The sequence below is a fragment of the Dipodomys merriami genome, unplaced genomic scaffold, assembly GCF_024711535.1.
Source record: "Dipodomys merriami isolate MVZ:Mamm:240054 unplaced genomic scaffold, mDipMer1.0.p SCAF_17, whole genome shotgun sequence".
In the NCBI taxonomy this organism is placed as follows: domain Eukaryota; kingdom Metazoa; phylum Chordata; class Mammalia; order Rodentia; family Heteromyidae; genus Dipodomys; species Dipodomys merriami.
In genome coordinates, this window is record NW_027203048.1 from 8,583,333 (window position 1) to 8,609,503 (window position 26,171).

The 26,171-nt window shown below is 40.2% G+C and overlaps 1 protein-coding gene across 10 annotated transcripts in view; it reads right to left on the minus strand.

Moving 5' to 3' along the window:
- Positions 1-26,171, minus strand: part of Dtnb (dystrobrevin beta) — a 197,348-nt gene that overhangs the window by 128,170 nt on the left and 43,007 nt on the right. For all 10 annotated transcript variants that reach the window (XM_070025158.1, XM_070025160.1, XM_070025153.1 and 7 more), the window contains exons 5-6: positions 22,916-23,001; positions 10,364-10,518 (exon numbers count right to left, since the gene is read on the minus strand). In XM_070025158.1, coding sequence (XP_069881259.1) covers positions 10,364-10,518; positions 22,916-23,001 — 241 coding nt within the window. The remainder of the gene's footprint in view (positions 1-10,363; positions 10,519-22,915; positions 23,002-26,171) is intronic.

Here is a 26,171-nt window from a genome sequence, read left to right on the forward strand (position 1 = left end):
TAAAGAGAAGGAAAACAAATACATTTTGTATCTTGCAAGTCTCTCTAAACCCCCATAATTTCATATTCTCCCAATGAAGCATGCATGTGAAATACTGAAGCCATATTTTACATTATTGCAGTCACTATGACACACAATTACTGTATGAAAGTATGTTTCTGCACACATTATTCCACTTGAGTTCCAAAACAACTGTATAAAGTAAACAGGTTAGGTCTTAACTATCTTCATTTGACAGATAAGGAGGGGAAAAAAGAGCAAAGCACTTAAGTGACTAGTAACGGTCCTACTCAAATCAGGCACAGAGCCAGGACCAGAACTCTTATGTCCACCCAGTCACCATTTCTGCCATCTAAAGGTGGAGCCAGACATTTCATACCCGATAATAAGCCATCATCTATGTGTGTCTGCTACTCACCTGCCATTTTTCCAGTAGTACCAACAGTACTTGGGAAAATTGGGCACTTGATAAATAGCTGCTGAAGTAAATAATAAAGCAAAAAGCAAACATTCTTAGATTTCATTTAATGGCTCCCTCATCTGTACAAAAGAAAATGGAAGCTTTTGACAAGTTGTGTAACTTCTGTGACAAAGCTCCAGAGAATTATGGTAAGGGTGAGCTCGCTGTGTACACCCTCTATCTCCTGGATAGAAAACACTTCCCTGTGCTCTTTTCATTTGCATCTGAGTGTAAGCTTCCACTACAGATGAAACACACATGATTGTGTTCCATACAAAGGAAATTAGAAAAGTCAAGAAAGACAAGATCGGAGAATTCTATGGTGAAACATAATAGATTCTCAACAGTATTTCAAATTTCTCTTTGTTTCTTCCAAGCCATAAAACACCTTTCTAGGTCACAGGGAAAGGAAGAAGGAGCTGAGATATAGGGTGATGCAGCCAGGCAGGGGTCTAGGATGTATTGTTGGGCTCACTTCAAAGTGCTCTCTGAAGGGGATACAAGGCAACACACAGGGGCTGCTCAGACACATAAAGAGGCATTTTTCGTGTTCTGAGCCCACCATCTGAAGGTGGGGTGGGGGCTGGGATGGGGCCAAAAGGACACCCAGAATTTCACCTCACTCTTTCCCCCACTTGTGTCTCATGAATAGGGTATTTCACAATTAAACTTTTAAAAATGCCCCCCCCATCCCCAGTGGAAAAGAATGATAGGAAAGATAATATTGAGTAAAGCCAGCTGCTTGTGAAATAACTTGGATTTTGCCATTCATGCAATGAATACTAACAGGCAGTGAGGAGGGCAGGCGCCGTGGGGCTTAGCCAGGACAGGGCTGTCAACTGCGCCACAAAAGGACCTTTCCCCACCCTCCACGAGGAGGCTGCACACACTCGCTCCACTCCCCCGTGCCTTCTGACCACTGTGAGAATCTACTCCAGTAGCTGGAAGCCACTCTGACTGAAGACAATCTCTCAGGAAGGAACTAGTAGATAGGGAGTAGAAAAGGGAGGTAAAGATGAGGCAGCGCCACAGGAAGAACTTGGAAAAGCAAACCAAGAGGAGGTCGGATCAGGGCCAACACTGAGGGAGCGAAGAGGCTGAGGAGTCATCATCGCCAAGTCCTCTCCACACAGCTGTGGTCCGACGGCCAGGCTGAAGTTAGCCTCAGAAGGGGTATCTCAGTGTTGCCCATCTCAGGCATCCATGTTTATGCTGTCTGAGACCCCAATGGAGTCTGGGAGAAGGAGCCAACATCACTAAATCCAGAAGGCCAGTTAGCATTTGAACAGATCAGACAAGGAAAGCACCTCTAGTTTGGACATGAAATGACCACCAAGCAAAAGAAAACCGTCTATTTTAGACCCCTGAGAAAAAATGGTATCAAGTTTTTCATCAGCTAGTAAAAGGTAGAGAGCACAAGTTAAAATGTATCCTATGTTTTATAAATATAATTTCTAGATCTTTAAGTATTTGTTAAAAACTACATTTTCCAAACCCGTTTTTTTTTTTTTTTTGTTTGTTTTTTGCCAGTCTTGGGACTTGATCTCAAGGCCTGGGCATTGTCCCTGAGTTATTCTGTTCAAGGCTAGTGCACTATCATTTGAGTCACAGCTCCACTTCTGGCCTTTTGGTAGTTAATTGGTGATAAAAACCTCATCGATTTTCCAACCAGGACTGATTTCAAACTGCAATCCTCATATCTCAGCCACCTGAGTAGCTAGAGTTACAAGCATGAGCCGGCAGCACCCAGCTCTTCTTACAATCTTTTTGGGTCTTTTTGGGTTTTTTTTGTTTTGTTTTGTTTTGCCAATCCTGGGGCTTGAACACAGGGCCTGAGAATTGTCCCTGAGCTTCTTTTGCTCAAGGCTAGCACTCTACCACTTGAACCACAGCACCACTTCCAGCTTTTCCTGTTCATGTGGTACTAAAAAATCAAACCAAGGGCTTCATGCATGCTAGGCAAGCACTCTACCACTAAACCACATTCCTAGCCCCTCCACTTACAATCTTAATGCTACTTTCTCTAGAAAGTTTTGGTTCACTAACTATACAAAAAAAAAAAAAAAAACTTCAAGATTTAAAAAAAAGGTCTTGGGTTGGAGGCATGGCTCAATTGGTAATGTGCTAGCCAATGAGTGAAAGTATCAGGTACCAAGTTTAAGTTCCCGTCTCAGACCCAAAACAAACAAAAATTCTTATTTTGATATCTTAATAGATTATCCATTTCAAATTATATTCTAGATCCAGGAATTCTCCAGACGCATGAGGAATGGAAGGAAAAGAGGAATGGAAGGGGAAGTAGAAGGGTTATACCCTAGAACTCTGCCCTTCCCCCTACCCTGTCATTTGGTGAAAATACCTAACATATCAGTTTCTGTTTTTCTCAGCTATCAAGGACTAGAAATATGGTTTGAAAAGTGTGGTCTGGGGCTGCCTGGGAGGTCCTTAAACATTTTCAGGAAATCCATGAGGCCAAACTGTTTGGACAATACTAAGACATTGTTTGCCTTTCTATCTTGTGCATGCAGTGGGGTTTTCCAGAGGCCACATAACAAGCCACAATGATCTGAAAAAGCAATTGAAAGACTCCATTTTCCAGCTATGTAGCTGTGTAAAGCTACATTTTAACCAAAACAACGCATCAGGACAGACTAAATGGACAAGCAGATGGAAGAACCCATCTGTGTTCTAGTGAGCCAAAATTAAAATTAGAGATTTGTAAAAATACGTAGCATTGGTAAATTTCTCATTAAATTTTTGCTGTCACAAAAATGCTATTTATGTAAACATGTAATAAGATTTCTAATTTCTCAATTTTAATTTCTAATATAAAAATATTGCCAACAGTTCTTTGGGGTTTTCAATCATTTCTAGTGTAAAGGTTCTAAGAAAAAATTTTATGTTGTTTTCATTTTGCTCATGAGTTTACCACATTCTTTGTATTTCTCATTAGTTTTCAGCACAATACTGGTTATAACAAACATTATAATAAAAATTAAACAATGCACATTCCTATCACAGTTTTTTTTATTTCTCTCCAGATGTATTTCTATATAATTAAAAATAAAGGGTAGCCAGGCACCAGTGACTCACACCTGTAATCCTACCTACTCAGAAGGCTGAGATCTGAGGATAGCAGTTCAAAGCCAGCCCCTGCAGGAAAGCCTAAGAGACTCATATCAATTAACCATCAGAAAACCAGAAGTACAACTGTAGCTCAATGTGGTAGAGTGCTAGCCTTGAGCAAAAGCAAAACAGCTCAGGGACAGAGATGTGGAGCTGTGGCTCAAGTGGTAGAACACTAAGATGAGCACAAAACCTCAAGGACAGCACCCAGGTCCACAGTTCAAGCCGCAAGACCAGAAAGAAAAAGAATAGAGGGTAAATATAAATACGTGTTTTTCCATTCAAAAATGTGTTAAACTTTTCACTTTGTACAAACTCTTCATTTCTAATCATTTCAACAACTGCTGATCTACGGAGCGACACGACTACGGTTTATATACATCTTCCTCTACTAGAGCAATCAGGTGTCCTACCTTTGAATATAGCCTCATATTTTTTCTCAGAAATAAGTATTCCTGTTTGTTGTCCCCTGTTGTTCTAATCCTTGATACTTTACTACTATTCCACATTATTCTATTATTCTCACCTCTCTTCCTCCATCTTCTTCTCTACCTTTTCAAATGGGAGGAAAGACAATCTTGGTTTGAACTTGGGACCATCATACTTATGAGGCTAGCTAGATACCACTGAGCCATGCTTCCAGCCCTTTAGCTTTTAAATGGTCATTTTAAGGATATAATCTACTTCTTGTTTAGGCATGTACCTGAGCAGCTATCTGCTTACTTTTGGGTAAGTCTTTGCTGAGATCACAAGCCCAAGCAAGCATCGAGCTTCCTGTGGGCTTTTCAGCGAAGATGGGCCTGGAATAGTAATCCCTTTAACAATCCTCCAATCTCAGCAGCTCACAAGACTAGGATGACAAGCATGGGCCACTTGAGAAAAGGTCTCGAGATTTTCTGCCTAGGCTAGCCTTGAACTGCAATTCTCCTGTTCTCAGCCCCTCAAAGTAGCTAGGATTACAGGTGTGACCCACTCTAACCTGGCTTTGCTGTATTTTAGTTGTTAGTGGTAGTAATGGTAGTGGTCATGAGGTCTGAACTCAGGGCATGGGTGCTGCTCCTCCACCAAGCCAGAGAGAATGAAGGGGGCTCCCCGCTGCTATGCTGCATGCCTTGGGCCAAGGAGAGTGAGAAGAGATCAAAGACAAGATAGGGGCCAGAGCAATGCCAATAAAAAGATAGGCCAGACTGGAATGATGTGAGCCATGAAGGCCCACTAGAAACCTCATCCATTAGGCAGTGGAAGTTAGTTAGAACATGAGTGTGTGTGTGTGTGTGTGTGTGTGTGTGTGTGTGTGTGTGTGTGTGTGTGTGTGTGTGTGTGTGTGTGTGTGTGTGTGTGTGTGTGTGTGTGTGTGTGTGTGTGTGTGTGTGTGTGTGTGTGTGTGTGTGTGTGTGTGTGTGTGTGTGTGTGTGTGTGTGTGTGTGTGTATTTTATTTCTGCTTTGTTTTCCCCAGAAAAAATAGAGCCAAGAGAAAAGCTATATCTTAAAACATGAATTTAAATTCCAATTTGCCTATGATTAAAGGAATAATAAGATAAGAGCAGTTCCTGAATAGCACAGTCTTTCTTCAGACTGCCATTGAACCACTAAGGAACTAGTGGACAATGGTCCTTAGTATTTTTTTTAATGAACTCTTTTCTTTTTTTTCTTTTTCTTTGGCAGTACTAGAGGTTGAACTCAGAGGTTGGCCTCATGCTTGTTAGGCAAACACTCTACTACTTGGGCCATACCTCCAGCCTGCCCTCCATTTTCTTTTTTTTTTTTGGTCGGTCATGGGGCTTGAACTCTGGGCCTGGGCGCTGTCCCTCAGCTCTTCCGCTCAAGGCGAGCGCTGTACCACTTGAGCTACAGCGCCACTTCCAGTCTTCTGGTGGTTTATTGGAGATAGGAGTCTCACGGTCTCTCCTGCCCGGGCTGGTTTTGAACCATGATCCTCAGATCTCAGCCTCCTGAGTAGCTAGGATTACAAGCGTGAGCCACCAGCGCCCGGCCTCTTGCCCTCCATTTTCTCAATAACAAATCTTCCTGCTTTCCCTGAAGACTGTGAGCCATAGAACAGTTAGGTAAAAGTGGTATCAGAGGTCCAGACAGAGAACAACTGCTAGACTGGTAAACATCAGGGAAGTAGCTGCACCAACAGCTCTAAGACTCTAAGCCAGGCAGCCTTCCATGCTGCCCATGTACCATGTAGGGACAAGACCAACTACATCATAAGCCTTTAGCCATGGCAAAAGTGAAGAGCAGGGGGCTTTCCTACAGCAGGCAGGCAGGCAGCAAGCACTGCTAACAAATCCTTTTTAAAACAGAAAACTGTAGAACTACTTGTCACTTCTCTCTAAAGATTCATTTATTAACGCATAGTCCCAATAAAAACAAAGCCTCACTTGTAGGCCTCTATAATTTTGCTCAATCTAGTTGATGCTAGTGAGATCATTACTATAGACCTGGTCACACTAAACCACACTCAATGGGTGGTATAAATTATGCAATATAAGATGTACCTGTAAGATCATATTTTTTTCCTACTAAGAAAAACAGCCAGTTAAACTAACTCAATACTGAATTAACTATAATTCTTTATTACATGTGGATTGATCATACCAGCCTCTATTTTTTTTTTTTTTTTTTTTTGCCAGTTGTGGGGCCTGAACTCTGGGCCTGGGTGCTGTCCCTCAGCTCTTCAGCTCAAGAATAGCACTCTACCACTTGAGCTACAGCGCCACTTCCGGCTTTTTCTGCTTATGTGGTGCTGAGGAATTGAACTCAGGGCCTCATGCATGCAAGGCAAGCACTCTACCACTGAGCCATTTTCCCAGTCCCCATACCAGCCTCTTGATGAGCTGAAATTTATTTCATCTAGTCAGAGGAGTTGGCAGCTTTTCTACCTTCAGATGAAGTTTGATGTTACAAGAAATTATTTTGGTCATCTCCCAGTAAGGGAAAAAAAATAGAGCTCCATTTAATTGTAGATATCCTCTTTTTTAAAAAGGCTGTAAATATCTAATTGTTACTTTGCAGGAAAACACAGACTAATAAATTTATTTTCCTCTTTTCTGTGTTCATACCTCTCTGTATTCTACAGAATTTTTTGGAGGGGTGGGACTGGTCCTGGGGCTTCAACTCTGGGCCTGGGTGCTGTCCTTGAGCTTCTTTTGCTCAAGGCAAGCTCTCTCTACCACTTGAGCCACAGCACCTCTGGCTTTTTTGAATAGTCTTTATTGGAGATAAGTGTCTTACAGAGTTTCTCCCCAGGATGGCTTTGAACCACAATCCTCAGCTCTCAGCCTCCTGAGTAGCTAGGATTACAAGCATGAGAAACTTTTTTAAATGCCAAATCACAGTGCTCTTTTTCAGAGAACATTTGAAAAACAGTACATGAAGCACCGGAAGTGGATCCATCTCAAATGAAGTGGCAATAAAAACAGCCACAATGAAGTTCATGAGTGTACAGGAAATGATGGCCTGTCACAACCACGGCCTGCCAAGTGCAACTGTAAGATGCTATTGGCTAGGCAAGATATCCTGACTCAGAGATGGTGAGACATGTTCAGATCAATGTAAGACGGAACAAATCCACACCAGATTACCTGGTAATGAGGGGATGCTGCTGAAGACTGTTAAAATTTCTATCACTAGAATCCTGATGAAATAGCACACACACACATACATGCCTGTGTCAGGCAATTCTACCAAAATGAATTCAATGTCCAGGAAAGCAAGATCAGAATAATCCAGAAAATGTCTCCAAGTGGGAAGATAAATCATTTGGGCACACAGCTAGAGAGGGTGGGTTGGTCAAAGTAACAGGGACAACTCCTGGAATGAAATATCCCTGCTGTTCTGAAAACCAAGATCACTCAGTCCCTCACTCTTCCCACCTCCTCTGTGCACCAAGTATTGAACTGTCCATATAGTGCCACCACCTTCAGGTGCTGATGCCAGGACACATCGCCTTTCCCAGCTCACTCTGCTCCTTTCTCCCTCCCCACTCTGCTACTTCACACACCCTTCCATACAGACAGGTATCAAACCTAAAACCCCTGCAGGGTGAGTTAATCCTCTACACTAAGATCAGTATGCAGACTTAGAAAATAAGCAATCAAATCGCAAATCATTATGGAATCAACCCAGATGCCCTTCAATAGATGAATGGATCAAGAAAATGTGATATATGTATACATATATATATATATATATATATATATATATATATATATATATATATTCACACACACATTATACAATGGAATTCTATGCCTCCATCAGAAAGAATGACACCATCACATTTGTTAGGAAATGGGAAGACCTGGAAAAAATTATATGAAGTGAAGTAAGCCAGGCCCAAAGGAACATAGGTCCCATGGCTTCCCTTATTTGCAATAACTAGTAAGTCTAGGACAAGCAGAAAAGGTCAAAAGCTATGTACATATGACCAGATAAGATGATGCAAAGTGAAATGAATCCCAAGATAGGGCACAAGGTTTTATTTTTCTTGCTGGTTTTTATTTATTTATTTATTTATTTATTTATTTATTTATTTATTTATTTATTTATTTATTTATTTATTTATTTTGTCGGTCGTGGGTCTTGAACTCTGGGCCTGGGCACTGTTCCTCAGCTCTTCAGCTCAAGGCTAGCACTCTACCACTTGAGCCACAGCACCACTTCCGGTTTTCTGGTGCTTAACTGGAGATAAGAAGCTTATGAATTTCTAGCCTGGGCTGGCTTTGAACTGTGATCCTCAGATCTCAGCCTCCTGGGTAGCTAGGATTACAAGCATGAGCCACCAGTGCCCAGCTTCTTGCTGTTGTTTTTAATGTACTTATAATGTACTAAGTGATTTTTTTTGTTTCTTTAGTATGTTCTTCCCCCATGGTATAACCCCTGTTTTCACTGTATTTGATTCCAGAGCCCTGCATCTTGTATATACATTTTTCTAATTTGGGGAGGGGAAGGGAAATAACAAAATGCTGAAATAAGGATACAGGTTGACCCATTGTAGCAATGAGATGTACAAGACACTATGTTGAAAACAAACTTTACAACCTGGAGCAGAGGGGAGGGAAGAGGTGGGGCGGGAAGGGATGGTAGGGGAAAAACAAAGGAGGGGGTAACAATGCTTGATAGAAAATGTACTCATTACCTTATTCATGAAACTGTAACTCCTCTGTACAGTATCTTTACAATAAAAAATATATATACTTAATTAAAAAATCGAAAATCACCTTGGGCTGCGAAGGTGGCTCAGTGGTAGAGCATTTGCCTTGCATGCCTGAGGCCCTGGGTTCGAAGAGCTGAGGGACAGCGTCCAGGCCCAGAGTTCAGGCCCCACGACCGGACCCCAAAAAAAAAAAAAAAAATCACCTTTCAGGAGAAAACTATAACCCTTCTCCCCAAATGCTGAACTTCTTAAAACTTAGGGAGAAATTAAATGTGTTTATGACTTTTTTGTGGCAATAGTGTGTTTGAACTCAGGGCCTTGCACTTGCGAGGCAGACACTCTCCACCTTTTGTACCACAGCTCCAGTCCTTCCTTACTATTATTTTTAATAACTTTAAGCTTCTCAAGTCACTGCATTCATTTATCAACACTAAAGAATTTATGTTGAGAGAAGACAAAAAAAGTAGTGGATACAGACAACTCTGAATGGATAAGGTAAAGTATGTGGAAAGAACATAGCCTCAAAGTTACTAAGAGTTTCTCATGGTTATAGGTGCCTCCTTCAGTGTAAAGCTGTGACCCCCTAAACAATGGAACATACTGCTTCAAACCTGAATTCAGATAAATATGAATTTTTAACTTTATATATAAAAAGGGATGTGTGTACATGTATATGTACCTGTATTAGCTGCTTTTTCAATCTAAGTATAACAAGTTTTTGCTTATCAAAAACTTCTTGGGAAATGTACGCATTACCTGACTTATGTAACTGTAACCCTTCTGTACATCACTTTGACAATAACATAAAAAACTTCTCAGAGCAGGGCACTAGTGGATCACTCCTATAATCCTAGCTCCTCCTAGCTACTCAGGTGGCTGAGATCTGAGGATCACTGTTCAACTCCAGCAAGCCAAGCAGTAAAGTCCATAAGGCTCTTATCTCTAATAAACTACTCAGAAAAGGCTGGAAGTGGTGTTATGGCTCAAGTGTCTCAGAAAATAATAATCTGTGTTGCTATAGTTTTATGTCACCATTTCTGCATTTCCCAGCTTAAAGAACTCATTTGGGAAAGTAATATGTGTCTAGGAGCAATAATATAAACACTTTTATTTTTATTTTTTTGGTCAGTCATGGTTGTGGGGCTTGAACTCTGGGCCTGGGCGCTGTACCTCAGCTCTTCAGCTCATGGCAAGTGCTCTACCACTTGAGCCACAGCGCCACTTCCGGTTTTCTAGTGGTTTACTGAAGATAAGAGTCTCTCGGACTTTCCTGCCCAGGCTGTCATTGAACCACGAGCCTCAGATCTCAGCCTCCTGAGTAGCCAGAATTACAGGCATGAGCCACTGGTGCCTGGCATATACAAACACTTCTTAAGACACTGTTCTTTAACATATTTCAAATGTTACTTTTTTTCCCTAGAAAAGATCCCCACTTCTGCCACAAAAGAGTTTTCCAGTAAATTTGTTCCCCTCTCTTATTCATCCACCCCCTCCTGCCAAGCTATTTTTCTTCCCCTACTGAGGACTTTATAGCTTAGCCTGAAAGCCATCTGCTGACATGTTCAAAAGTAGAGGGACAGGTGAGTACTGAATTTTGTCAAATTGTCCTTACCTGCTGTGGAAAACAGGTGCGGACCGAGTGCTCTGTGTAACCAAAAGATGGCCCTTCAAAGACAGCAGTTGGGAGCTTCAGAACCTCCTTCAGAAACTGGTCAAACTTGCTAAATATCATTAAGCCATTGGAATCTGACATCTGGGAGAAAATATCTAAGAGAACAAAACCAAATAATTTTTACAAATGGCTCTATACCCCTAAAACAGTATCATGCAAAAGTACCCAAAGTTACTATGGTTTTTAACTAATATTAAAACAATTCCTGTTATTAATGCTATGTAGCTATTTTGCTGACAAGCATCCTCCATCCCAATCATTTAATATTCCACCTACAAATAAACCAATAAATGTCAGTCATGTGTTAATATTATACCTAAAATTAAAGCCAAAGATATCAGTGTATCCACATAGCTACTTTTTCAGTATGCAAAATATATATTTTAAAATATTTAAATATGTAATATTTAAATATAATATTTAAAAATATATTTATTTATGCCAAACTGTGTTCCAATAAAAATTCATAGCAGCATGTCTTTATTCCCCAGTATCTGTGTTTATACACATATATGTTTGAGTATATATAGATACATTAGCATTTTGGCGATAAGATATGCAGTTGCACTAAATCTGTGTATTTGTTTACTAATGATATAACTATATACCTGTGAGGGAAAATATTTGACAAGATGTTTAGAATATTTTATTTAGTAAGTTCCAAACAGAATTTTAAAAATCCATATTCGCTCTCCTATCCCAAGATACTCTGACATTATAAAATCCTAGTTTTACATAAAGACTGTCCAAGAAGATGAAGGGAGGCTTCAAATACTACTACTATTTCTTTATCTTCATGCAGATCTCTTGTCTCCACTTAGTTCCTTCCTTTCATCGACAGTTGAAGAAAATAAGAAATATAACCAAAAGCTAAAACAACTTAAGAAACAAATATGACCTAAATAATTCTGCAAATTACTATGCTCCTTTTTAAAAAGTAAGTTAAAAAGCAATTTGAAAATTCACATTTTGTATATTTTCAGTGACAGTTTTCAAAGTAATCTATGTCTACATAGTAGGTATATGTAACACACATACAAGCATCACTCTTTAGGTTTAATCTGAGGTTTATCTTGAAGTATTAAGAAAAAATAGAGCATGCTAATAAAAATAAAATCAAGATTGTCATCCATAAGGTAATTTTTTTTGGTCAGTTGTGGGGCTTGAACTCAGGGCCTGGGTGCTGTCCCTCAGCTCTGCAGTTCAAGGCTAGTGCTCTACCACTTAAGCCACAGTGTCACTTCTGGTTTGGTGGTGGTTAATTGGAGATAAGAGTCTCACAGACTTTCCTGCCAGGACTGGCTTTGAACTGTGATCCTCAGATCTCAGCCTCCTAAGTAGCTAGGATTACAAGTATGAGCCACCGGTGGCCTGCCCAGAAGGTTATTTCTAAGGCACAAGAAAATGGGAAATAAAGAAATGAAAATCTTCAGCAATGTCTCTAATAGTTAAAAGCAAAAATATTGCCAGGCACCAGTAGCTCACACCTGTAATCCTAGCTACTCAGGAGGCTGAGATCTAAGGACTGTGGTTCTAAGCCAGCTTGGGCAGGAAAAGTTTATGAGACTCTTATCTCTAATTAACCACCAAAAAGTCAGAAGTGACCCTGTGGCTCAGGTGGGAGAACACTAGTGTTGAGCAAAAAACCTCAGGAACAACATCAAGGCTCTGAATAAAGCCCCAGGACTGGCACCAAAAACAAAGTAAAAATATTAAAACTAACGATGGGCTAAAAGCAATATGGTCCTATAGAAAATGAAATCAATTAATTAAAAAATGCAATTTTAAGCACCAAGTCAAGAAGTCTGCTAGGTATTTTTTTTGTTTTGTTTTGGCTCGGGATTTTTTTGTTTTGTTTTGTTTGTTTTTTTGTTTTGGTCAGTACTGGGACTGAACTCAGGGCCTTACACTCTCACTTGGCTTTTCTATTCACAACTGACATTTTTACCACTAGAGCCACACCTCTACTTCTGTTTTTTTTGCTGATTAATAGATAAGACTCTCAGAGATTTGTCTACCTGGGCTGGCTCTAAACTGAGGTTTCTGGATCTCAGCCTTCTGAGTAGCTAGAATTACAGGTATGAGCCACGGGTTCTGGCAGCTGAGTGTTTTGAAGGACAGCATGGTCCTTCTCCCCTAAGAAATAACTAATATGGCTGGAAATATAACATAAAAGGGGGCTGGGAAGGTGGCTCAGTGGTAGAGCGCTTGCCTTGCATGCATGAGGCCCTGGGTTCGATTCCTCAGCACTACATAAGCAAAAAGAAAAAAGCCAGAAGTGGCGCTGTGGCTCAAGTGGTAGAGCACTAGCCTTGAACTGAAGAGCTGAGGGACAGCGCCCAGGCCCTGAGTTTAGGCCCCACGACCGGACCCAAAAAAAAAAAAAAAAAAAGAAATATAACATAAAAGGAATTTTAGGGCTACACTGACTCCAAATACAACAGAAAGAAGGAAGAAACATTTTATTAAGTACTGCCTTGCCCAGCACTACAGTGAGCATGCAGATGCTCACTTAATACTCATCCTCTTTTCCTTAGTTAATGAACACTAATTTCATTTTGTACAGCAAAATAAAACAGATTAAACTTCCCAGTCTCCTTTGAGCAGAGTGTAATCACGTGACTGACTGGCAGATGAGACTGGAGGCAGAAGGGTTATGACAGACTTGAAAGCTAAGACCCCACAAACATAAGACAGAGAAAGCTCGGGTCCCAGATGAAGCTCCAAACCAGCCCTGGACTGACTTTCGACTGTCAGACTTCTTTTATATAGGAGAAAGATAAATTTATGTAGGAGAAATACACTATCATTCTGAATTTCTGGTTTCAGGCAACAAATGCTAATCTTAAGTGCTACTATATATATATACTTTACCAAATATTGCCTTGTGTTAAGTGTTGTAGACTAAAATACAAAAATATATAGGTACAAGAATATAACTACCTCAAAAATTAACGAACAGGACAACATATACCAATTTCAGGAACACGTGTCCTAGGATCAAACAGATTAAGAACTTTTCAGCACAATAAACATGCTGAGTCATTACCAGTATGAAACAAGAATCATAGATTATGCAAAAGAATCAATCAGATATATCCAACATGACAAAGAGCTACAAAATGACATCTAGAGGGCTGGGAAGGTGGCTCAGTGGTAGAGTGCTTGCCTTGCATACATGAGGCCCTGGGTTTGATTCCTCAGCACCACATAAGCAAAAAAGAAAAAGAGCTGGAAGTGGCGCTGTGGCTCAAGTAGTAGAGTGCTAGCCTTGAAATCAAGAGGTGAGGGACAGCGCCCAGGCCCAGAGTTCAGGCCCCATGACCGGACCCAAAAAAAAAAAAAAAAAATGACATCTAGAGTCTGAGATTGACAGACCAGAAAAGAAGAAAGACATACTGATGAACTCTTCTAAAAGGAAATTTAAAGAAATCAAACCACATGTAGGAAAAATGAACAGACAACAAAGACATGGGCTGGGGATGTAGTTCAATGCAATAGTTCTTGCCTACTATGCATGTCTTGGGTTCATCCAGCAATGCAAAAGAAGAAAAAAGAAGACAGAAGTAGGTATGCTGTCAAACCAATAAATTGCCAAGGAAGTTCTAAAAGAAAGAAATTTAAAAGCTGTCCTGATACAGGGTTTGGATGATGAGGTGAAAACAGGCTGGAGTCTGATTAAGATGACAAACGGAAGAGTGGGATTTGGAGCGTGAGACACTTATATGGGTACTGAGTATAAACCATGCCTTCTAGGGAGCAACATTCTGACTATAACAGATCACTTATATTGAGAATATAGACTGAATAAGAAGATTACAAAGGGGGCTGGGAAGGTGGCTCAGTGGTAGAGTGCTTGCCTTGCATGCATGAGGCCCTGGGTTCAATTCCTCAGCACCACATAAGCAGAAAAAAGCTGGAAGTGGCGCTGTGGCTCAAGTGGTAGAGCACTAGCCTTGAGCTGAAGAGCTGAGGGACAGTGCCCAGGCCCAGAGTTCGGGCCCCACGACTGGCAAAAAAAAAAAAAAAGAATAAAAACAAAAAAGCTGCCACTTTAAAAAAAAAATAAAAATAAAAAATAAAAACAAAAAAGCTGCCACTTTAAAAAAAAAAAAAAAGAAGATTACAAAGAAAACTTTTAAAAGCGACAGCAATTTGGACTTGGCTTAAAAACTTTTTTGGGGGGGCGGGGGACGGGGTTAATCATAGAGCTTGAACTCAGGGCCTGGGCACTGTCCCTGAGCTATAGAGCCACTTCCAGATTTCTGGTGGTTAACTGGAGATAAAAGTCTCATGGACTTTCCTGTCCAGGCTGGCTTTGAACCGCTATCCTCAGTTCTCCGTCTCCTGAGAAGCTAGGATTATAAGTGTGAGCCACCAGTGCCCAGCTTTAGCTTGGAGGCTGCAATGCTTGGTAAGAAATGTATGCATTATCCTGCCCATGTAATTGTAGCCCCTCTGTACAGTATGTTCTCAAATAAAATAAAATAATATTAAAAAAAAAAAAAACTTTTAAAGTAGGGGCTGGGAAGGTAGCTCAGTGGTAGAGCTCTTGCTTTGCATGCATGAGGCCCTGGGTTTGATTCCTCAGCACCACATAAGCAGAAAGAAAAAAAAAAACTTTTAAAGTAGGGAGGAAATGTGTAGAAAATTAGATTTCAAAAAAATTGATTCTTAATGATGGTGACTTAAAGGACCTAGAAAATCTGTAAACAATGCATGAATGTGGTGGTCTTAGCTGCAGTAGTGGCATATGGCAGGTTCTCAAATCCAAGACATCCCAATGCAAGGAGTTGCAGTTATGGCAAATGAAACTGAGGAAGGAAGGACTTTTAAAGAATATGATTATTAAATTTCTACTTTAGGAAAACCTTGACAACCCCAAGTGAAAGCAAACTAGAGATCAAGATACCACACTCAGCTTTGAACCAAAGTGATCAGGGTGAATCTGCACATTTTCAAGTGGAACCATCTTGCAGACAGAGTACTGGGCCACAGTTCAAGGAGGGCTGAAGATTGAGAATGCGGAAATGTTACCACAAATGTGAATACTTGAAGCTATACACAGGAAGAGCCTAAGTGATTCGATTTTTTTTTTTGTTGTTGGCCGTGGGCTTGAACTCTGGGCCTGGGCGCTGTCCCTCAGCTCTTCAGCCCAAGGCGAGCGCTCTACCACTTGAGCTACAGCACCACTTCTGGTTTTCTGGTGGTTTATTGGAGGTAGGAGTCTCACGGTCTCTCCTGCCCGGGCTGGCTTTGAACTGCGATCCTCAGATCTCAGCCTCCTGAGTAGCTAGGATTACAGGCGTGAGCCACCAGCGCCCGGCGTGATTCGATTTTTTAATAGCTAGCTGCTGTTCTTGCAATGAAGGAAGATGATCATCCATTAAATGTGAATGAAAACAGAGAGTCAGTATAGGATGTGGCAGACACTTCAAGGCGCCCACTGCATACCTCTGCCCTCATCTCCACATGAACCTTGACTAGAGAGTGGCACTGTGTCCACTTCAAGTATGACTTCCCAGACTCATTTGCACTCTGTAGCTTTCCTATGGAGGCAGCTCTTTGCCCTCTCTGCTGGGAAGGAATGCTAAGTCCTGCAACAGAAGTGTCAGCTTGTGATCCTAAGGAAGAAAGCCAGAGAGCAGAGCAACAAGCCAGGAACTGGAGTCTTTGACAGACTAGAGTCCTAGGTAACTACACAAACTTGCCACTTACCTGCTTTTGAACTTATTTTTTACATGAGAAAATAAATCCCAGGTCTTTAAGACTCTATTAGTCATGTTTTCTGCTGCTACTTGGTCACTACCAATCAGTAGAAGTACTCAGGACCAGAAACTTAAGTACCAAGTACATAAAAACACACATACATCACTTCATAATCCCAAAAACATACATGTGTAGACCCATACCAACAATCTACCACTAACTCAAAGTAAAAGAGAATGAGTGACAGGCTAGGGAGTAATGTGACTAAACAACCACATCCATAAAAAGAGCCTATTTTCAAGTACACCTGAATGACACTTGTCATATGTGTGTGTGAGACACATGTATATATGTCATATATATTGCCATATCTTTATTGCCATAAACATATATGTGCCATATGTATGCCATATATATTTCCATATGTTTATTGCCATATATGTTTGCTATATATATATTTTGGCATACTATGGAGATATCTATATAGATATATAGATATATAGATATAGATATAGATAGATAGATAGATGTTCCTTTGTTGTTGTTGTTGCTGTTATACTCATTACCACTTGAGCCATGTCCCCAGACCTTTATGCTTTGGCTACTTTTCAGATACGGTCGTAAATTTTTGCCTACACAGGTCTGGACCTTATATTTCCCATGTAATTGGTCTTACATACCACCACGCCTGACTTACTAAGATGGAGTTTTCACTTCCTCCTGTTTTTCTACCAGTGAGTGAGGTCCAGCACGTTGCTTGATATAGGTGCTGTAGGAGTGTGGCCTGACTCATTTGCACCCACTCAGCTTCTTGCACATGCCCTGGGTGACAGCTGTGAAAGGGCCCCTAGAACCTTGGCTTTGCAGGGTGGCTGTGTAAGGGATGTACCAGAGATGTACCAGAAGCAAATGTGAGACAGCCAGCACTGTTGTGTGGGGCACTGGGGAAGTGTCATTTGGGCCATGCTCTACTTCTCAAGTCTGCATTTGCTGTCTCAAAAAAAAAGGAAGGGGGGGCCTCCTATCTGTAATCCTAGCTACTCAGGAGATCTGAAGATAGCAGTTCAAAGCCAGACCTGGCAGCAAAGTCCATGAGATTATTATCCCCAATAAACTACCAGAAAACCAGAAATGGCGCTGTGGCTCAAGTAGTAGAATGCTACCCTTGAGCTGAAATGCTCAGGGATAGTGCCCAGGCCCTGAGTTCAAACCCTACAACCAACCAAAAAAAAGGAGTTTTGCTAGTTTTTTTGTCCAGGCTAGCCTCAAACTTCAATCCTCTCAACCACTGACTTCTAAGAAGATGGGCTTACAAGCCTGGTCCTAATTTTTTCAATTCTTAAAAAAAGGAAAATAGCCAGGTGCCAGTGGCTCATGCTGATAATCCTAGATACTCAAAAGGCTGAGATCTAAGGATCACCGTTTGAAGCCAGCCTGGGCAGGAGAGGCCATGAGACTCATCTCCAATTAACCACCAGGAAACCAAAAGTGGTGCTGTGGCTCAAAGGGATAGAATACTAACCTTGAGCCAAAAAAACCTCAGGGACAGTGCCAGGCCCCAAGATCAAGCCCCATGATGATAAAAAAAAAAAAAAAAAAAAAAAGAAAAGAAAACTAGGGGCTAGGAAAGTGGCTCAGTGGTAGAGCGCTTGCCTTGCATGCCTGAGGCCCTGGGTTCAATTCCTCAGCACCACATAAGCAAAAAGAAAAAACTGGAAGTGGCGCTGTGGCTCAAGTGGTAGAGTGCTAGCCTTGAGCTGAAGAGCTGAGGGACAGCACCCAGGCCCAGAGTTCAGGCCCCACGACCGGACCCAAAAAAAAAAAGGAAACTATAATTTAATTGGCTCATACTAAAAGAAAACCAGCAAAAACATTTTCATTTAATAAAAGAAATATTAAAATTAATTAAAATAATTAAAAATGTAATAAAGAAACTTGTTACTTAAGGTACTAGTCTTTTTCAGAATGTTTCTCTGATCTGTAAGAAAAATGACATATTTGATTGCTAATTTTTATTTTTTTATTTATTTTTTGGTCATGTGGTCTGAACTCTGGGCCTGGGCGCTGTCCCTCAGCTCTTCAGCTCAAGGCTGATTGCTAATTTTTAATACTAAATGAAGCATAATAAATAATCTAAGTATGCTATATACATATAAGATTCTAACAAAGAAGTAGATGAGACAATAAAATTTAATGAAAATTTAGGGGGAAAAAAAACAAACACCTAAGACTGCAGTGGTAAAATGTTTGCCAAGCATGCTCAAGGCCCTGAGTTCAATCTCTAGTGTGGGGGGAAAAACGTTAGTCCTTCGGATATTAAATTGTTTTCCAGATCATGATTCATTTTCCCTTAATTCTCTTGCTACTTATACATCTCTGAAAGAAGGTATGTCTAACAGCTTCCAAATTGAAAAAGAGGCTTTCTGGGGGGCGGGGGGAGGGTGGGAAGGGGAAACAAAGGAGGAGGCTACAATGCTTGATAAGAAATGTACTCGTTATCTTGCCCATGTAATTGTAACCGCTCTGTACAATATTTTCACAATAAAAAAATATATATTATAAAAAAAAGAAAAAGAGGCTTTCTCCCCTAGGAAAATCCCATAAATGAGTCCTTAAATGTAACTGTGTAGACAATTTCTAATGCTTTGTGTAGTGGGCAATATAATACTACTTACCTATCATCATCATGTTTGGATTTTTTTTTTTTTTAATACTGGCGGCTTAAACTCAGAGCCAGAGTGTTCTCCTTTAGCTTTTTGTTTTTGCCAGTCCTGGAGCTTGAACTAGGGCCTGGGCACTGTCTCTTGGCTTTTTTGCTCAAGGCTAGGACTCTACCATTTTGAGCCAACTCCACTTCTCATATTTGAGTTGTTCACTGGAGGTAAGAGTCTCAGGTGGACTTTTCTGCCTAGGCTGGTTTCAAACTGTGATGCTCAGATCTCAGCCTCCTGAGTAGCTAGGATTACAGGCGTGAACCATCAGTACCTGACTGTCTTAGTTTTTTGTTGTTGTTGTTCAAGGCTAGTGGTCTACCCCTTGAGCCACACCTCCATTTCCAGCTCTTTCCTAGTTAACTGGAGATAAGAATCTCATGAACTTTTCTTTCCAGGAGTGGCTTCCATCCTGTCCTCAGATCTCAGCCTCCTGTTTCTGACTTGCTTCTAGTTGTAAAATTTTTCCATTATTTGAGATATGTAACCATGGGCATCACCCATTCAGAGTAAGCATGGGTAAGGAGAAAGGCTGCAGAAGTAACAAGTGGCTGAAGAATCACAGCCTTCAAGGCTCAGTTGTGAATAAGTGAAACTGCTTAACTTCAAAAGCAGGCCTCTCTACAGTTTGCTAATAAAACATCGAAGAGGCAAACAACTGAACATTAATGGGTCAGTCTGGGCAAAAGCAGGTAGACAGAATCCCAGGTCATCTTCTCTCTGACTAGCCAAATGTTGCCTTTCAGAAACACATAAAGGACAAGTCATGTAACTTACTGTAATCATAAAAGCACCATAGCTGGGTGCCAGTGGTTTACACTAGCTACTCAGGATGCTGAGACCTGAAGATTACAGTTCAAAGCCAGCCTGGACAGGAAACTCTGTGAGACTCTTACCTCCAAAAAACACAAAAAAGCCAGAAGTAGCACTGTGGCTCAAGTGGTAGAGTGCTCAACTACAAAAGCAGCTCAGGGACAGCATCCAGATTTCAAGGCCAATATTTCAAGCCCCAAAGCAGGTGATCAATTAATTAATTAATTAATTAATTATCATGTTACAACCCAGAGAAATTCTTTTGGTATATTTCTCATTTTCTATGTACACAATAAATGTTTGTTGAAAGCCACCTCCAAGCAATGCTGGACATGTCATAGTGGCTGGTGCCTGACTTCTACAGAGAAAGAATAACAAAAACAGCATAGCACAGACACAAAATCAGACACCTAGACCAAAGGAAAGAAGACTCAGAAATATAAGCACATAGCTACCGCCACAAGACTGTCAACAAGGGCTGGGAAGTTGGCTCAGTGGTAGAGCACTTGCCTTGCATGCCTGAGGCCTTGGGTTCGATTCCTCAGCACCACATAAGCAAAAAGAAAAAAGCTGGAAGTGGTGCTGTGGCTCAAGTGGTAGAGTGCTAGCCTTGAGCTGAAGAGCTGAGGGACAGCGCCAGGCCCAGAGTTCAGGCCCCACGACTGGACCCAAAAAAAAAAAAAAAGACTGTCAACAAAAATGCCAAAAACATGTTGAAGAAAGGATAGCCTTTTCAACAACTGGTGCTGGGAAAACAGGATATCCATATGTAAAAGACCATAACGGTATTCCTATCTCTCAACTCTGTGCAAAAAAAATCAATGAATCAAAGATCATAATGTAAGACTTGAAACACTGGAATTACTAGAGGAAAATACTTCAAGATAAGCACAGGCAATGACCTTCTAAATAGGAATCTAATAGCTCAGGAAATAATAGCAAGAAATAACAAATAGAACTGCACAAAAATTTAAAAAAAGAAGAATCTGCACAACAAAGGAAACAACCAGAATGAAGAGATAGTCTACTAAATGGGAGCAAATCTTAGCCAGCTATTCATCTGATAGGGGATTCATGCCCAGAATATATAAAGAACTCAAACAATTAAATACAAAAAAAAAAAAAAACCCAATGGCTTAACCAATAAATGGACAAATGAATTCAACAGATCATTCTCAAAAGAAGTACAAATGGAGCAGCAACAGCATCATTAAAAACAGACAAAAATTTCAACTTTTTTGTGCCTAAATAAAACATAATTTCATCTGTATATTATTTTCCCCAGGAAAACATCACACTGTATTAGGAAAACACGAAAGAATATTTTGAGGGCTGGGAAGGTGGTTCAGTGGTAGAGTACTTGCCTTGCATGCCGCATGCCTGAGGACCTGGGTTCGATTCATCAGCACCACATAAGCAAAAAGAAAAAAGCTGAAGTGGCGCTGTGGCTCAAGTGGTAGAGCGCTAGCCTTGAGCTGAAGAGCTGAGGGACAGCGCCCAGGCCCAGAGTTCAGGCCCCACGACCGGACCCCCCCCAAAAAAAAGAATATTTTGAAATAATGCAGGAGGGAACCTTAGTATTTAAGTAAAACCATGATTTTACATTATTGCATGGCAGCTGATTTTGAAATGAAGATAAATAAGACAATAGCTAACCAAATATATGATCAAAGATCTTTCTTTAGAATGTCTAAATCTAATCTAGTGGGCAATCTGCATTTCCAATTTTCAATGACATGGAAGACATGTAAGAAAAAGCACAGAAAATAAATTACCATAGGAAGTAATCTTGCCCCCAAACTCAAACTTGAATGTGATTGAGCCTCTGTACTTCTCAATTAAAGGAGGAAAAAGTAGGATACAAAAGAACAACTCAAGGAAGCAATCATCAAAATCCCGCCTACAAGAAACACTACAGGAGCCAGGCACTGGTGGCTCACTCCTGTAATCCTATCTACTCAGGAGGCTGAGATATGAGGATCACAGTTCAAAGCCAGCACAGACAGGAAAGTCCGTGAGACTCTTGTCTCCAATTAACCACCAGAAAACTGGTAATGACAACTGTGGCTCTAGTGGTAGAGCTCTCACCTTGAGCTGAGGAGCTAAGGGACAGCTCCCAGGCCCAGAGTTCAAGCCCCATGACCATAACAGACACAGACACAGACACAGACACAGACACACACACACACACACACACACACACACACACACACACACACACACACACACACACACACACACAGAGGAAATACTGCAGGATGGACAGCTCAACTCTACAACAGAAAATATCTTCAGATTATCTTAAAATCTCATTAAAACCAGTAATTTTAGTCCCATTTTCCTGAAATCTGACACCAAGTGTTTTACTCTCTGAGGACCTGTGTCAGGTAGCTGAACATTATACTATAATCACATGTGTGTCTTAACACAGTGTCAGCATAGCGGAGAATGAGAAACAATTTATCCATTAAGATGGACCCTGAATTAGATGAAATCCCAGCTTTTCTTCCTCTATAAAACAAAGAAATCGTATCAGCTGCTTAAAAGGATTTTAAAGATTCTACTAGAGAACATATGTAAAGCACCCAGTATAATGCTTCCCATATCTTCAGTAGTCAGTACTGAATGAACAAAAAAAAAAAAAAAAAAAATCAAAAGCAGCAAAAGTAAATAGTCATGAATTTCCTCTTCTCTGACTTCATCTAACCTTCTTTCATGGTACCTAGTGAATAGCAAAATGCCAAAGTGGCCAAATAGAAATAACAATACCAACAAAAACTAAAGGAAAAATCAAACAAAATAGACTATCAAATTATGCCAGAGTCTGCTTCTAAGAACAGGAATAGTTTAATCATAATTAGGTAAATATTACCTGATAATGAATGGAGTTAATTAAGAAAAAGACTAAACTTGACAAACCTGGCAAAAGCAATTAAGCTAATTTTCCAACTAAATGCTCCAACTATAATCATCTCCAAGCACATGTTAATAATATGATAAATATTTTTAGAGTATTTTCAAAATGTCAACATCATTATTCTGAACCTCTTCAGCGCTTTCATTTAAATTTAATCAGCCAACAGCAGGTGGCGTAACTTACACATTCATAGCCAGCTGAAGCAAAGAAAGTGTAGGAAGTCCCCCCCCATCAAAAGAGCTCAATACAGCATCATCCAAAAGTCTGAAAACATTCATTTAAAACTGTTTGAAAGACTTAATTTGAAAACAATTTTTTTTCAAATAATATGAAAATACTTACATCTTAATTTGTCCAGCATTTTTCCACCACACATTGTTGCTAACATAGCTTTAACTGAAAATACCGTCAACTTGCCTCGGCCCTCACTGCAAAATAAATATTAGAAATAATTGCTATCTGGAACCACAAAGCAGTCAAATGTACCACCCAATCCACTAGTAAAAAAGATTCCTCCTCTTATATTTTGCAGCAATACCACATTTAGAAATCCTGTTTTTTGTTTTCATTTTTTATCTCTTTGCCGAAGTAAGACTTCATCTTTGCTAGGGAAAAGACATTAGTTTTAGATAACTTGATTATCTAGAAACCAGTTTGACAAACCATCAGTAAAGTCATTTCTACTGGCTTGTAGGCAGATGCCAAATGAATGAACCTGAATTAAGCTTCTTATCAACTAAACCCATTAAATCCACAACAGAGGTATTTTGGTGGGGTTTTTGTTTATTTGTCTGCTTGTTTTCTTGTTTGTTTATAGTTTGGAGATTGAATAACCCACTTCAACCAGGCTAGGCCAACACTCTACTACTTGAACTATACACCAACCCTTTTGTTTAGCAGACAAGGATCTTCATTCTGGGCTGCCTCAAACCTCAACAGTGCTCCTGGCTCTACCTCTCAACTAGTTGAGACCACCAGCAGGTACCATCCATCATACTTGGCAACGTATTTGTAAGTACGCTGAGGAGTCATCTGGTGTGAATATAATTCAGAAATATCTCCTTATATCTACATATAAGGATATATATTTCAAGGATATATATATAAGGATATATAATATTAAGATATTATAGTAATTGCTATCTGGAACCACAAAAAAATCAAATTTGAAACCCAAAAATTGAAAAACTAGTAAGATGATTTGGGATATTATATTAAGCTTTGTAAGATATTTTATCAAGGAGATTTTAACAAGTTTATTGTTATATACTAACAATAGAGTGCTCACTGCTATAAAGATTTCATAATACAGCCAGGAGCTAGTAGCTCATGCTTGCAATCCTAGCTACTCAGTAAGCTGAGATGTGGAGGATTACAGTTTGAAGCCAGCCCATTCACAAAAATCCACAAGACTCCATCTCCAATTAGCTTGCAAAAATAGGGCTGGAGGCATGGCTTAAGCAGAAGAGTGCCATCTAAGCAAGAAAGCCCAATGAGGGTGCAAGGCCCTGAGAGTATCTAAGACATTATCTTTGCTTTTACTGTTAACAACCTTTATGTCACGATGTCACATTCTCAGACACCACTGGACCCAGTAAAAAAGAGGGGACAGTATTAGTAATGCTTTTTATTTGGGGGTGGGGGGATCCGGTCTTGGGGCCTGAACTCTGGGCCTGGCGCTGTCCCTCAGCTCTTCAGCTCAAGGCTAGCACTCTACCACTTGAGCCACAGCGCCACTTCCAGCTTTTTTTTTTTCTGCTTATGTGGTGCTGAGGAATTAAACCCAGGACCTCATGCATGCAAGGCAAGCGCTCTACCACTGAGTCACCTTCCTAGCCCTATTAATGCTTTTTCTTATGAACTGGAATAACAAAAAATAACAAATTAATTACTCAAAGATAATATGCTGCATGCCACCAGCCAAACCTAGATGACATCAGCAAGTCTCCCTGCCCCGTGTCCCCTGCTCCCTCCTTTCAGCTAGGCCCACGTCTCAATGTAGGTAAAAACTGTAAAAACTGTAAAACTAAAAAAGTATAATCATCAGGGGCTGGGAAGGTGGCTCAGTTGGTAGAGCGCTCGTCTTGCATGCTTGAGGCCCTGGGTTCAATTCCTCAGCACCACATAAGCAAAAAAAAAATGTAAAAAAGTATAATCATCTAGTCAGAAAATCCCAATAAACCTATAAAAAGAAAAAGAAAAAAAGGGTTTAAGAATGTGGCTTAGTGGTAGAGTGCTTGCCTAGTATGCATGAAGCCCTGGGTTTGATTCCTCAGTACCACATAAACATTATGATGCCAACATTATTGTAACACCAAATCCATTTAAAGACACCACTACCACAAAATCAAGTTGTTATCCCTCAAGGACACAGTCACAAGAGTCTTCAACAAGATGTGAGAAAATCAAATGTAGCAATACATTAAGAAGATACACATAATCCAGAAACTGTACCCTAAGACTAATTTGACTTTTAAAAGCTAATCAATAGGAGAGAATGATGAAAAGGGTGATGAAAAGATGCACTGCATATATAAACTGCTTCTCGAGTGGCAACTTCTTTGTACAACTATTTAAAGATAATAATAAAAAAATCTTTTAGTGAGAAAAAAACTAATAAACACAATTCACTATCTCAAAAAATTCAGTCTCAATTCTGGACACGCACAGAAAACTAGAAAAACAAAAAAGCTTTATGATGATGTATATCTTTAATAGTAAAACAACAACCTCCACCAGGCTAAATGATGAGAGACTGACTTAGTACCCTTCTCATAAGATCAAGAAGTCAACCCATGTATGGTAGTGCACACTTGTAATTCCAATACTAGGAAAGCAAGGCAGAAAGAGTATACACTCAAGGTCACTGTGGGCTAAATGGAGAGAAGCTGTCTCAAAAATAAGTAAGTAAATAAACAAATAAAGGGTGGAAGTATGGCTCAGTTGGTAGAGTGCTAGCTAATGAGCAAAAGTGTCAGGTACTGAGTTTGAGTTCTGGTCAAGTTAAGGTCTTGGACCTTAAAATAAATAAATAAACAAGCAAATCAAGAATAACTGCTTTTACCACTCATAGTCAACTTGACACTGGGGACCACAAATGGTGATATCAGCAAGAGAAAGAAAGGAGAAACCAAAAGCATACAACTGCAAAGAAACTGTCCATCCCACCCAGATAATCATCTAGTCAGAAAAGTCCAATAAACCTACCAAAGGAATAAGAAAAAAGGGGGCTGGGAATGTGGCTTAGTGGTAGAGTGCTTGCCTAGCATGCATGAAGCCCTGGGTTTGATTCCTCAGTACCACATAAACACAAAGAGCCAGAAGTGGTGCTGTAGCTTCAAGTGGTAGAGTGCTAGCCTTGAGCAAAAGAAGCTAAGGGACAGTGCCCAGGCCCTGAGTTCAAGATTCAGGACTGGCAAAAAAAGAGAAGACAGACAGACAGAGAAACAGAGAGAGACAGAGAGAGAGAAAAGAAGTAAAAATCTACTAAAAACACATAAAGGAGGGGGAGGATACGAAGGGATGGGAAGGGGAAACAAAGCAGGAGGCTACAATGCTTGATAAGAAATGTGCTCATTATCTTACCCATGTAATTGTA